Below are 14,400 nucleotides of genomic sequence, written 5' to 3'. Positions count from 1 at the left end.
AGGTTCCTTTCCACGAGTGGTTTCAGGAGACTATTTTTATCTGCTATGCCAAGTGATGCACTTCCACATGTGGTATCATGTGGTTTAGGTTGTTGGACTGGAGGTTAGGCACTAGCCAATCAACGTCCGGCCAGTCATTTCAAAATATTCAGCAGCCACTGCCCTGCAAAATGCCACTACAAGCTCCAACTGCTCGGACTGACCCCGCTGCCTGCCACTAAAAGCTGCCCGCCCCATGCCACCACCACCAACTGGCTGGACCCTGCTGCCTGCCCCCCACCACAGCAGCAGCTCCCCGGGAGTATTACATGCAATAAATCGCATGTGTTTTATTGCATGTAAAAAATGGCATTTCAAGTGCCAGATCGCATGTGAGCCTCCCGGAGAGCTGCCAGGGGGCTCTGGGCAAACTGGTCCGACTTTCCCTTAGGACAATTCGGACCAGTGCATGGTGGCCGTAACTGTTTGTGATCCCGAGTGTGCGCATAGGACAGAGTGTCATCAGCACTCTGTGCAGTTTTGTTTATACTGTACTGTACATTGGGAATGCCTGTTGTTTTGGGAAACCCTGTCACACACAGCACAAGATGCGATGCCAGAAACATTTGTACAGTCTGACATGAAAATCTCTGCAGCTGGAGAGATACAAGTGTGTTAAACACTTCTGACACCAGTGTTTAGGACACACGTGATCCCAGAGCTTCTATGTCCCTTTTCATGTTAATCCGTAACATGGGGAGGACTGCATTTAATGGAGGTCTGGCACTGTCACCACTTGACAGCCCTCCATTTCCTCGCCGGTCACCTGCAGCACTCCCAAATAGCTTAATAAGCATTTATCTGTTACTGTGATGATTTCGCCATCTTGGATTGGGTGCCATCACTTGCTCTGCCAACCATCTTGCAACAATTTCTGTCACATGTTCCACCTGGCCTATCATTGCCTAGAGTGCCTTATTTAAACTAGGAACTGCTGACAACTCATTGCCAGTACAGCATCTCTCTCTATCAGTGCCCAGGCTCCTGATCTAGTACCTGCTCCAGATTTACCTCACAGCACTGTGGCTCTGTGTGTTTCAGCCAATGTGCATCAGTAATTGCTTCACAGCATTTCACACCAGTATAATTTAGCAAACCAGATCCAGTAGTACATCAAGAATATATTACTGCAACTGCCCCATTAGTGGTCCAGCACCTATATACAGTGTTTCCTGCAGTACCATCATCTGTATACAGTATATGTCTAGTGTCCGTTTGTGTGTCTCCCAAACACTGCCATCTGTTGTCAGCGAGTGACACTACAGCTCCTTCTCTCTCACACATGCTCAAATACAGAGGAAATCACAAGGTAGCCGACTAGCTTTCGAAGCATTGACTTTTGAGTGGGCTTACTAGTGTACAATATTATGTCAATTCATTTTCTTCCTATACTTAAATAATCTTTGTCGGCACCGAAACAGTTAATTACAGCTATTTGTAATACACCGGCAAATTAGTTTTATAAATATGCTGACAAGCCTATTGACAGCTTTCCTGGCATAATGTCTGCTGTATCTCTCTTATGAGCTACAGCTAAATATTTAATGACATATGCCTCCTTTGGCGCTGCAGCGTGTCAACATCATCTGCGCACCAACAGTACAGAACAATGCTGCATTCACTAGGCTGCTTGTTGAGTCAGTCAGCCCACAAGCTTTGTGCCAGGATCAGTGTGCTGGGGGGGGGGGGGGAAGCAGCCTTGTAAATACACACTGCACTTATGTCAGAAGACACACGTGTCTTGTTAGGCCTCCATCCTGATGGGGAGAAGGGTTGCCAAGAATTGAATATTTCACTCATCCCTGAATGAAATCAGCTCTTAGTAAAGCTTGATGCCAGATATTTAAGATCTCCCAAAGCTGTTATGAAACAGATGATGACAATGCATGATTAACTTATTTATATTAATAAAAGCAACACCATCAGACCCCCCCCCCCCAGGTGGCCCTAAGTTCCAAACCGTGTAAGCAATGCTCGGCAAGGCTGACAATCTGGAGACCTTTAAATGACACCAAAGCTCAGGACACGAGTTCCCACAACGCTGACTGGAGCGGCTGCTGCACTTCTCAATTAAGTGTCGTTCGCAGGCTAGCTCTTATTAAGATGTCAGCCGCTATATATGGATTTAACTGACAATTTAATGGAGTCGGAAGCTTAGATGTGATTATAGGCAATGACTGGGTACAAGGACTGTAGCTGGGTACAAATTAGACATAAATGTAGAGGATGTGCACGATAAAGACCAGTCATAGTGACATTATCTGCATATCCTTTAGTGCAGGGGCGGGCAATAAGCAACCCTCCAGCTGTTGATGAACTACATATCCCAGCATGACTTTCCTTCGTTTTTTTATTTGGCCATGCTAAAACGGATGCAAGGCATGCTGGGATGTGTAGTTCGTCAACAGCTGGAGGGCCGCTTATTGCCCACCCCTGCTCTAGTGTGTACCCATGCTCTGTGATCTGTACATGCAGGACTGAAGAATATATGGCTAACTAACACCCACCTCCACCACCGTTGTGGCCGGCATTGGCAAGTGTGTAAGACACTTGGGTAGATTTATTAAGCTTGGTGAAGTGATAAACTGTCTGTTTTTTATCACCGGCCAATCAGCTCCTACTTGTGAAGCTACAGGCTTGGTTTGAAAAAATGACAGGTAAGAGCTGATTGGCCGGTGATAAAAACCAGACAGTTTATCACTTCACAGAGCTTAATAAATCTACCCCACTATCACTCTACCTGAGTCCAGCCATTTTTGCTGCTGCCACATGACTCTGGAGGGGTAAGTATGCAATAAATGAGTGCAGGGTAGGCAGTATGGGCCCACGTGCCTTGCATCCATTATAGATAAGCCAGTGCCTGGCAGCACCTGACTTTTTGGTTAGCGAGGTAGCTGTATCTTGTAAGACTGAAGGGGCGGAGCACGATCCTCCTACTATCTCACTCAACTGTGGAATGTGTATAAACAGACAGGCCCTACCGGTGATGTAGCACAATTCCGGGAGCAGGTGGACGGCGCGGGGAGTGTCGCAGGCCTCATTCTTTCTCACCTTCAGGGTGCTGACAAGCATGGGCTGGAACAAATCGCTCAGCTCTAGATTGTATTGCTAGAAGACGAGAAATGATTGGTGAGGGATTATTATTACACTAGTAACAGAAATAATATATCACATGTAACACCAACGCAACAAAAGCCATTACAGTCAGACATGACAAACATATATCAGACCAACGAAACCCAATGTTAATCATGTGGTTCCTTATCAGAGGCTGCTAAAGGTAAAATACATTTTGTGTGCATATTGTGATTTTTTAGAAAATCCTTCATTTTCTACGACAAACATGAGTGGGTCTAGTCCTGCAGCCAGCGACAGTCAGCTCATGGGACTAGTGTGTAATAGAAAGGGAAAGAAAACTCCAAAGCCTTTTACATTTTATACAAGAAGAGCTGAGTATACAAACTGTCAGTGATAATACTATAAACTAAGGTTACCCAGGATGATAGCAATTATATTAGTTACATATGAATGGCACAGCAGATCCCAAGCTAGAATGGAATACTGTTTCAGCGGGTGTGGTATAGTGGCCGGACAGTCGGGATTTCCACGGTCGGTATACTGAAATCAGAGTCCCAACCGCCGGTACTCTAACATGGGGTATGGATCATAGGATAGACAAGCAATAGGCCGACCAGCATTAGGTGCACATCATTAGGTCGACATGCATGATGGTCGACACGGGTTAGGTCGACAGGGAGAGTAGGCCGACACAAGCTGTAGGTCAACATGGGGAAGGTTGTTGAAGCCCCTTGCGGGCACGCTGCCCTCGCCACGCTGCAGGCTTAGTGGCTCGCCACAGGTTCTATTCTCCCTCTACGGGATTTGTGGACCCCCACAATGGAACACCGTCCCTCTAAGTCAGAATCCCGACTGCTGGGAGGTCACCTATTGCAACATAGCTCTGTTGTACTCCTCCCTAATACGGTACTAATACCGATGTGTCCTCCCACAGTCTTGCTCAAGGTGCGCCATATAACACCTCTCGGGAAACCAGGACCCAGGAAACCACTGTACTTGCAACTACATTTGAGACCTTTGCGTGAAAATATTTAAATGTCAATAATCTGTTTTAAAGGGGCACCCATCCCGTGCTCGCCATGGTGACAGCGACATTGTGGGCTGATCAATATCCATGACAGTCCATCTTATTAACGAAACCCCTCAGTGATGTCACTTGTTCCTAGTGAAGCGATTGGCTGCATTCTTGTAGATAATGTTTTTAGTTCACAGACTGTTCTGCACTGTACATACAGAAGGGGATGTATATATGTATATTATATATGGGATTATATAGGATTATATATGTATGTTATATATGACCTATTAAGGGTAAATTCCATTGCTGAAAAACCTGTTTCTCTAAGTAACAGACAGCTTTATGCATGTGATAAAACACATTACTTAGGAAAATGTTATGTTGTGTATGCCTCTGCAGAAATGAAACCACGATAAGCTACAGATTGGCATTCAACTTCAATACACCATACCGCACTGGATGCCTGGCGCGAGTAAACTGACAGGTCCCCTACAACTCCGTTAACTTTGCCCCCCCCCCCCAACAATGCATCTTAGTCGTAAATCAATTCTTGTATATTGTGCGTGCGACTGAGTCTGTATACGAAGCAGCACAGAAATACTGGGAAAAACCTGCAGCTTCTACAGTACATTGTAGCACTTAATATACAGACACAGATATGTAAGTATGTAATATCTTATATCAATTAAATTAGCACCGTTTTTTGGCAATAAAGAAGCAAAGAAGACACCGACACTAGACACACGACCTGGCGAGCTGGGAGGGTCTGTTTGGCGTGACTGCAGCCATGCTGTGTGAAGACCTATCTGTATATCAGTTTAGGTGACATTCATTGTTCAATTCTAAAGATGAATTAAATGAATTATATAATATAAATGATCATGTAAATCAAACAAAAACTGAATCCGCACCTGTTTATAATAATCCACGTAGGAGATCTCAGTTCCATCCTTTTTTGGGAATTTGTCTGTTGGCTTGGTGGACCAATTTATGTCGTCAACTCTGTATGTCTTATTGTTGTACCTAAAGGAAAGCGCATACATTTAGTCTGCATTATATATAGGAGATCAACGACCGTCTCCTAACTTAGCTACCATTTATGAAATACATTCTACAAAAAGATAGGTCTAAGCTAATTAGTTGCTATGGACACCATCTACAAGTATTGATGCACCCCTCACCCCATATTTGCTAAAAAGCAGGGTTTTAAAGCATTTTTGACTGCTGATTTTATAGACAACATTAATGAATGCTTATTCGTAGATTTTGTTTTTGCATTTATTGCTATTGCTGTTTTAAATTCAGTTTTTCATGTATGATATGCATACACACTGGATGATTCGCTCCTTGTACTCTTAATAAGATGTCTTGTCTATAACACAATTGTTTTCTAATTTTATATACAACAGTATAAGAATTGGAATGATTCAATTATGCGAATCAAAACAGAATGGGGGCATTAACTTTCCGACATCACTACGTATAACCATGCAGCGGTCCTTCGGTAACTTAGAGAGTAATGGACGTCCAGCCAAACTTATACCAAAACCTCTTTAGAGCAAAACTTCCTAAATCGGACTGCATTGGTAGCTTTGTTTTCATATGACTGATGGAAAAATTCTATCGAATATTTTAGATAACCCGTTCTCATGAATACTAATTATGGTTGATATTAAAACATAATTACAAATTAAGTCCACATTATTCTATACATTTACCATTTATTTTAAACCAAAATTTCCACAATCGTGAGGCTTCACAAATGTTTTACAACTGCAGTGAAACATAGAATTTGATGGCAGATAAGAACCACTTGGCCCATCTAGTCTGCCCCTTTTTTAAACATGTTACCTCAAACCATATTTGATCCTTATTTTTTTGTAAGGATATCAATATGCCTATCCCAAGCATGTTTAAATTGTACTACTGTATTTGCCTCTACCACCTCTGATGGGAGGCTATTCCACTTATCTACTACTCTTTCTGTGAAGTAATTCTTCCTCAAATTTCCCCTGAATCTTCCTCCCTCTAGTTTCAGTGCATGTCCTCGTGTTCTGCTGCTCCTCTTCCTGTGAAGAGGAGCAGCAGAACATTAGGATTACGCACAGTGGGCCCATTTAATAATTCTGTAATACATAAACCATTACCCCACCTGGAAGCCACTGCTACTGTCCCTGTAATTGGGGCAATCTTTCCCAATCTTTCAAACCCAACATTATGTAATTGAAGTCTTAAAACTCATCACCGATGGCATATTGGTATCTCCTCCATCTAGGGTTTCAAGAACTTTATAAATTTCTTTAGGACATCTGTGGAACACTAATCTCTGCAAACGGATATGAGACAATGGCTCGGGCACTCTCCTTCTTTGACCATTGAAGAGTTTTACAAATGATGGAATATATGATTACAACCTTTCCTATGGCAACATTTACAAAATGTACAGTATCTTAATATTCTTCATAGACCTTACATTTCTCTCTAGAGCAGTGGTTCCCAACCTCTGTCCTCATGTACTGCCAACAGGTCATGTTTTCCTGGTCTCCTCACAGAATCACAAGTGAAATAATTAGCTCCACCTGTGGATCTTTTAAAATGTGTCAGTGATTAATGAGTGCACCTGTCGGGTGGCCTGAAAATAAGGTTGGGGGTACCTGGGGACCGAGGTTGGGAACCACCATAGCCAGTCCTCGGCAGACTTGTTCCATTGATTCTGGTCTTGCCCTGCTATTAAAAGGCAGGTCTGCCGTTTTGCTGCGAATCATTGCCATGTTCCACTAATGCCGGAATGGGCAATATTTGGCCTATTACCTTCAGGTATTAGAATTCCTCGAGCTGTCAGTAAATTACTTTTAGTGGGTTCCAGCAGCCTGTAAATCCATACTACAACTATGGAAAAAAAATGCCTCCCCATCTATTGATTTATTACAGGTTTTTTCCAGTTTTCAAATAGATTGGTAGCAGGCATCGCAATTAAAAGAAACGCGTACTAAAAACTTTTTGAGGAACGGGAGAGTTTTACAGAGGGCCTACCGCTCTCTATTAAAGAAGGTACTTAGAATTGTGACCCACGGGATCGTGCGTCATTTGTTGCATATACTGTACAGTGGGTGATGCTATATTTTAAATATCGCTAGTGTTAAAACTGTTAAAAAATAAATACGGTAAATCATAAAATCATCCAGTGCGTAAAGACTTTTTTATTGCTGTAAACGTCCTTCTGATAGCAGCTCTCGGTACCTGGTTAGCACCACCAGCCCCAGAATTTCTTTTTCACAGGCATCGGTGAATCGCTCCACAGGAACCCTTGAGTAGAGCTCGTTCATGGAATCCAACACGGTCTCGTTGCGTAGAACTTTGTGGCTCACGTCGGCATTCAGAGTCAGCTGACTTTCCAGATGCATGACCGAGATGGAAAACCCGGGCCAGAGCATCAACCTGACAGATAGAGTGAGAACAGGGGGAACATTGTGCGCAGCTCACGTGGGTGTAGTTTAATAGATCAGTAATTAATCGAAGGGGCGAATTAAGGGTTACAGTCACCTCGTCCCGTTACTGCCTTCCTCGTGTTAGGGCATCCCAATTACCAAAGCTGTCACCACCACAATTTATTGATGAATGGGCAATGTATGCATGCATCGCCCGCACCGCTAATTACTGGCCGAGCGTTAATCGGCGGGCTGTCTCTAGCGCACGTTAGGTGCATGGTCATACACATATTTGCCCCTTCATATCCAAACACGCTGCGTGCTATGTCATCTGAACAGAGGACCGGACCGGGGTCTTATGCAAATGATCATGCTGTCGTCACCCCCCAAATGCTTGCCTCAAGCGCCTTATTGGGGGATACGGTCATTTTGTCTACAGCATGATGGTTGACAGTCATTAGGTCGACACAAGAATCTAGGTTGACATAGGAAAAGTTCGACATGGTTCTAGGTCGAAAGGACGTTAGTTCGACAGGTCATTAGTTCGACAATGTCTAGGTCAACAGTCAAAAGGTCAACATGGGGTTTTTCACTGCTTTTTGAGCCGACGTGTGCCGACAGTCTGTATTTCATGCCCTACCATCCACTAGGGCGTGGTGGGAGAATAAAATAGTGTGCCGAGCGCAGCGAGGGACCATGACTGACGCATAGCGAGTGCAGCGATCAATTCGAAGGGATATGGTGCACTTGAAACTGTGTCCATGTCAACTGTGTTGGCATTCAGGTAAAAAAAACAGTGAAAAAACCCATGTCGACCTTTTCACTATCGACATAGACATTGTCGAACTAATGACCTGTCGAACTAACGACCTGTCATACTAATGACCTTTCGACCTAGAACCATGTTGACCTTTTCCCATGCCGACCTAGACCCATGTCGACCTAAAGACTGTCAACCATCATGCTGTAGACCAAATGATCCCAACCCCTAATGGGAAATCCTCCATTGATTAAACAGTCCATAGGTCAACTTCGACATGCATTAGGTCTACAGGGTCAAAAAGTAGACAGGTGTAAAAGGTTGACAGGGTCAAAAGATCAACACTAAAAAGGTAGACATACAGATGTCGCCACGGTCATCGTTGCGACAATCCAGACGTGTGCTTGTTTGGCGCACCACATTCACACCTGCGGTGCGGAAACACCACGCTACGATATCACCAATCAATGCGTTTGTACGGGAGCAAATGGAACACACTTGCATGGCAACGGGAACAAGTATAGCAATGGGATCAGGTGGTATAAAGGCGGACTATTAATTGTGACGTCACAATGCAGCCCTCTGTTGACCAAAAGAAGAGCAACACCCACTCTTTTTTGGATTTCAGAAAGCAAAAGAATGGTCTACAGAAGTGGCGCATACAGTATGACTCACAAATTATATGTAAAAAAATCTGGACCCTTTTAGGGAATATATTTACCAGATAAAAACTTTATTAACATTAAAAAAAGTGTGGTTTATTTAATGTTAATAAAGTTTTTATCTGGTAAATATATTCCCTAAAAGGGTCCATATTTTTTTTTACATGGCAACGGGAACAGCCAATCGCCTTGGGAGTCACACGTTGAAATTGGCGCGACTCCCTGTAAGTGTTTTACATTTTTGCGGTTGTCATTTTCAAATTTTTAACCACATGACCAGAAATATAGGAAACATCGTCCCTTGTGGCCTCGAGCAAGGTGTTCTGCTCCGCTGCTGCTGCATTCACTCCAGGTTACAATTCTCAATCTAGACCACGTTGATGGTGAATAAAGTGAATGTTGAAAAATGTGAAAAAACTCACAAAAATTTGTATCACCCATATATGAGTCATGGCGAGCTATTGTACCTGTGGGGTAAATGTATGAAGCTTGGAGAAGTGGTATCTATCCCCCATAAAGAAAATTATGTGCAATGTGATAATGCCCAGCCAATCAGCTCCTACCTGTCAATTTAAATATTAGAGCTGATTGGCTGGAGCATTATCACCTTGCACATAATGGGCCAGATGTATCAAGCTTCAAAAAGTGACAAAACGGAGAGAGATAAACAACCAGCCAATCAGCTCCTACCTGACATTTTTCAAACTCAGCCTGTAACATGACAGGTAGGAGCTGATTGGCTGGCTGTTTAGCAAACTTAATTTCATCACTTTTTGAAGCTTGATACATCTGGCCCAATGTTCTTTTTGTGGATAGATATCACTTTTCCAAGCTTCATCCATTTAGCCAAGAACCTTGGCCCTTATTCTGGTTCACTCGCAAAGGCAAATTCCTTCTCAAATGGACAAAACTATGCTGCACTGCAGGTGAGGCAGATGCAACGTGTGCAGAGAGAGTTAGATTTGGGCGAGTTATTTTGTTTCTGTGCAGGGAAAAAACTGCCTGCTTTATTTTTACGCTGCAATATAGATCTCACTTTGATGTAAAACCCCACCCAAATCTAATTCTCTCTGCACATGTTACATCTGCCCCACCTGCAGTGCACATGGTTTTGTCCATTTGAGAAGGAATTTGTCTTTGCGAGTGAACCAGAATAAGTATTGTCTACCTTTTCCTTGTCTGCCTTTGCATCATTGTACTAACGTATTCCACCAAAATATTATTATCTCTGTGAAAAGCAGTTTGTTCCGCGATGAGAAGCCTACATGGGGTATCAGTATCTCATACACCATAAAGTATAGATTTAGAGATGTAATACTTGTGCTGAGGAATCTCCACTGGGTCCGAGGGACTGTAGTAATTTCGTCCCACCTGGTACATGTTGAGGCATCTAAATACCCTAGAGAACGAAAACACATATTTATCATTACAATATTAATATTACAATGTGTCACAGCGGCCATAAACATTGTGAAGGAACTAAGCAATCACACAAAAGCTCAATACTTTCCTAAATAAGATAGGGGCACCCAGAGGAAATGAGCCAATGGGAGAAAGGTAATCTAGTAAATGCGGAATATATATGGGTGCATTTCCTTTACGCAGCTTACATGCAGAGACCAGCATTCAGTTAAGCCGCCGCCCATTAATGTGTGCGCTGTGCAAATGGTTGTGTCTAAAACGCATCATAGCAGGCTCGCAATCGAAGACACAGCATTTGATAAACACCATGATTGGTCACAGCATCACTGTGCTTACTCACGAGGTCAGACTGCCAGGGTCAGTGAAACTGCATCTGAGGTCAATGGCCTTAAAACCCCCCGGGGTTTTTTCAAGTCCCACCCTCCCCACCCAGAAACACAGTGCAGTGCGTCAACCAGACAGCGGGGCCTAGGGCGCTGTGACCGGAGCTGTAGCACCATTGCTGCACATGGGAACTGCGGCTCCAGTGTATGCACAGAGCTAAAGCGTTGTAACTCAGGACTGCGGTTAGAACTTAATTAGCTCCACGGGTTCATTGTAGTTTATCTCTGGTAAGGCATTAAGGAGAAAGGGTTCATATATGACCCATGTCAACAAAGTGACATAAAAGACCTAAGCATTGGAGAGAGATAAAGGCCCTTATTCAGATCTGATCGCAGTACAAATTTGTTCTCAAAATGGGCAAAACGATGTGCACTGCAGGTGGGGCAGATGTAACATGTGTGGTTATTTGCCCGTTTTGAAATTTTTTTTTACTTGTCAGATCTGAATAAGGGCCACAGTACCAACAAATCAGCTTCTGTAACATGGCAGTTAGGAGCTGATTGTCTGGTAATTTGTCTCTGTTTTCAAGGCTTAGTGCATAGAGTTGTATTATGGGGTCTACAAGTCGACAAGAGGAAGGTCGACATGCATTGGGTCGACCACTGAAAGTCGACGGCATGAAGGTCATGTCTGAAGGTCGACATGGGGTTACATTGACAGGGTCATTAGGTCGACACATGCATTAGGTTGACGTGGGCTAGGTCGACAGTCAAAAGGTCGACATGGGGTTTTTAACTTTTTTCTGAGCCGACAGGCGGTATTTCATCACCTACCATCCACTAGTGCGGTGGGAGAATAAAATAGTGTGCTGGGCGTAGCGAGGCACCGTGCCCGAAGCATGGCGAGCGCCTGTGTCAACATTTGGGATAAAACAGTGAAAAACTTGATGTCGACCTTTTGACTGTTTACCCAATGCTTGTGTCGACCTAACCCTACGTCGACCTTGATGCATGTCGACCTTCAGTGGTTGAACTAACTCAGGGGTAGCCAACTCCAGTCCTCGAGAGCTACCAACAGTTCCCGTTTTCCAGCTCACCTCGCAGGGACACAGGTGCACTCATTACTGACTGACACATTTTAACAGGTGGAGCTGAATACTTCACTTGTGATAATGGGGCAGAAGTATTAAGCCTTAACAAGAGATAAATGCAAGTGTGATAAGGAGAGATAAACATCCAGCCAATCACCTGCCAACTGCCATGTTACAGCCTGTGTTTGAAAAAGTCAGTAAGGAGCTGATTGGCTGGACGTTTATCTCTCCTTATCACACTTGAATTTATCTCTTGTTAAGGCTTAATACATCTGCCCCTCTGTGAGGAGACCTGGAAAACGTTAACTGTTGGTAGCTCTCGAGGACTGGAGTTGGCGACTCCTGACCTAACGCAAGTCAACCTTTCTCCGGACAGCCTGCGATGGCTACCCATTGCTTCACACAAACGGTCCGCACATGCGCACAGCGTACATTGCACATGCGCGATGATGCCACATTCGGCAGGGCTGTGTTTTTGCTGCCCTGCGTTGTGGTCAGAATCGGGCCCAATGTGACAGCTCGTGCAGCCAAGTGCGGTGCCGTTCCGTCTCCAGATAAAAGTACAGGAGCATATTTAATGTAATGGTCTCCAGCCACTAATCCGTTCTACCAGATTTTATATCCGATGCAAAGTGGAACTAAATGCAGAAATGAAAACACGCATTCAAAATGCCAGCAAAGAGGAACGGCTCGTACATTTCATTGGACATTTAGCACTGATTACATCGCTTCTACAGTCTCGCCATTACCGTGTCAAAATATCAAATTATAACATCAAGATTCTGCCATATCAGCTCTTTGTAAGCAGTGCCCTTAGAAGCGATGAGTGGCGCTGCTCTGTGCGGGCCAGGATAATGAGGACGTACCGCTGATTATTTCTGAGTGATGGGTATAAAGCCGAGGCGGTAAACAGAGGCCTTGCTGGAGCCTCTACCCTGCTACACGGTGTATTTATAGTTCCAAGTGACTTGGAATGTGTGACAGTCTCTTATACAAGTATGGCAGTATGTGTGATGAACGGGCCAAGTCAATAGAAGGTCAATTTAACCTGGGATTTATTTTGCACAAGTCATTATTACCTCATTCCCAAGATGTTTTTAGAATAATTATGTTCTAAGGTGTTTTCCTTTCCAATGTGTCATTCTGTTAACACTACAGCACAAAGGGGCTGATTCAGGTTTGTTTGCAGGTGTGAGCAACATCCACTTTGAGTGAGTGAAATCGCACTTTGGGCCCAATTCCGGCTGCCAGGCAACCGAATGCCCGTCCCCGTCTGAACATCTCCACATCTTTGTGAATGGATGTTTTGCATAAACATATATTCACAAGCCCCCCCCCCCCCGTGTGAACGCCTCAGCAAGTTGCCAAAGGCATCAGGACAGCAGCCCTGTACATGCGCATATGCCAATACGCCTGGGACTGAACAGACTAAAATTAGGCCTTTGAGTAAAAGTGGCGGGTGTTGAGAGGGTGTCGATGCAGCATTAGGGAAGTGATAAGGGAGGAGAAGTGAGCCAGAGGAGGAGTGGCCCATGGCAACCAATCAGCACTGAAGTCTGTAATTTGCATAAAAAAATGTATACAGAGCAGCTGATTGGTTGCCATGGGCCACTCCTCCTCTGGCTCATGGGAGCCACTCCTCCATGGGCCACTCCTCCTCTGGGGTGTCAGGAAGCCGTTACTCTTTACCAGGGCATGTTGGAGTAAGCAAGCAGGGGCCCCTCCTTCCCCATTGTAGACAGCTGAACTTGGGGCAGGGAGAGAGGACTGACATCTGCTGCAGCAGCCTCTTTCTCCAGCTTAGCACATGTTGTTGATCTGAGGCAGCCAGTCTTCTCCCGCTGAGCAATTTGTGAGAGGTAAGTGGTTGCAACACCCCCCCCCCCCCCCACAATGTGTGGTGTGCACAGAAGTGAATGTTTATAATTTTGCCTAAGGACAGGGGCTAGCCATGCCCCCCCCAACCAGTACCTGGGACCAGCACAGCTGCAGTGCTCTCACTGTAACAAGCAAACAACTCATAACTTGAGCACAGCGGTACTTACCTCTTGAACAGAACATTGAAGAACTGGATGCTGGTGGGCGAGCCAGCGGGCTGTGTGGCTGTCAGGGTCACGGTGATCTTTATCACTTCGCCATTTTTTGTAGTGCTGGTCAGTTCCGTAACCTGAGTAACAATAATTCACAAGTGTAGTAAACTGGGGAAATATTCCCATTTCTAAAACCCCATATCTTTGTAGGAATTGGCATTCTGCTGTATTAGCTGCTATTCAGCATGTGTCTGCGGGATCACTGATCCTTTAAGCTCTGTGAATGCACCTTGCTGCTGTTATTGAGGGAAGTGATATAAAGGGATTTCAGAGTATAACATGTGCGTTCCAATCAATTGTATTCAGGTGCAGAATTTCCATTCAATAGAGAAAGGGAATGTTCTACTTAAATATCCTACTAGATGGCATGAAGGAAGGAGGCGGGGCATGGAAGAGTGGAGGGCGGTACAGGGCGGAGACAGAGGTGACCCAGCATGGTAGAGACTAGTTCCCCTTCAGTTTTGATTACAGGATATGATGTTCAGTGAG

The 14,400-nt window shown here is 44.4% G+C and overlaps 1 protein-coding gene across 1 annotated transcript in view; it reads right to left on the bottom strand.

The window, feature by feature from the left end:
- Window positions 1-14,400, bottom strand: part of PIWIL4 (piwi like RNA-mediated gene silencing 4) — a 148,083-nt gene that overhangs the window by 61,299 nt on the left and 72,384 nt on the right. The window contains exons 6-10 of the mRNA XM_083170099.1: window positions 13,867-13,988; window positions 10,304-10,384; window positions 7,376-7,573; window positions 5,047-5,158; window positions 3,021-3,147 (exon numbers count right to left, since the gene is read on the bottom strand). Coding sequence (XP_083026225.1) covers window positions 3,021-3,147; window positions 5,047-5,158; window positions 7,376-7,573; window positions 10,304-10,384; window positions 13,867-13,988 — 640 coding nt within the window. The remainder of the gene's footprint in view (window positions 1-3,020; window positions 3,148-5,046; window positions 5,159-7,375; window positions 7,574-10,303; window positions 10,385-13,866; window positions 13,989-14,400) is intronic.

This window comes from Crinia signifera, chromosome 2 (assembly GCF_055691185.1).
Source record: "Crinia signifera chromosome 2, ASM5569118v1, whole genome shotgun sequence".
In the NCBI taxonomy this organism is placed as follows: Eukaryota; Metazoa; Chordata; class Amphibia; order Anura; family Myobatrachidae; genus Crinia; species Crinia signifera.
The sequence above is the reverse complement of the archived record's forward strand: the minus strand, read 5'-3'. Positions and strand labels throughout refer to the sequence as shown.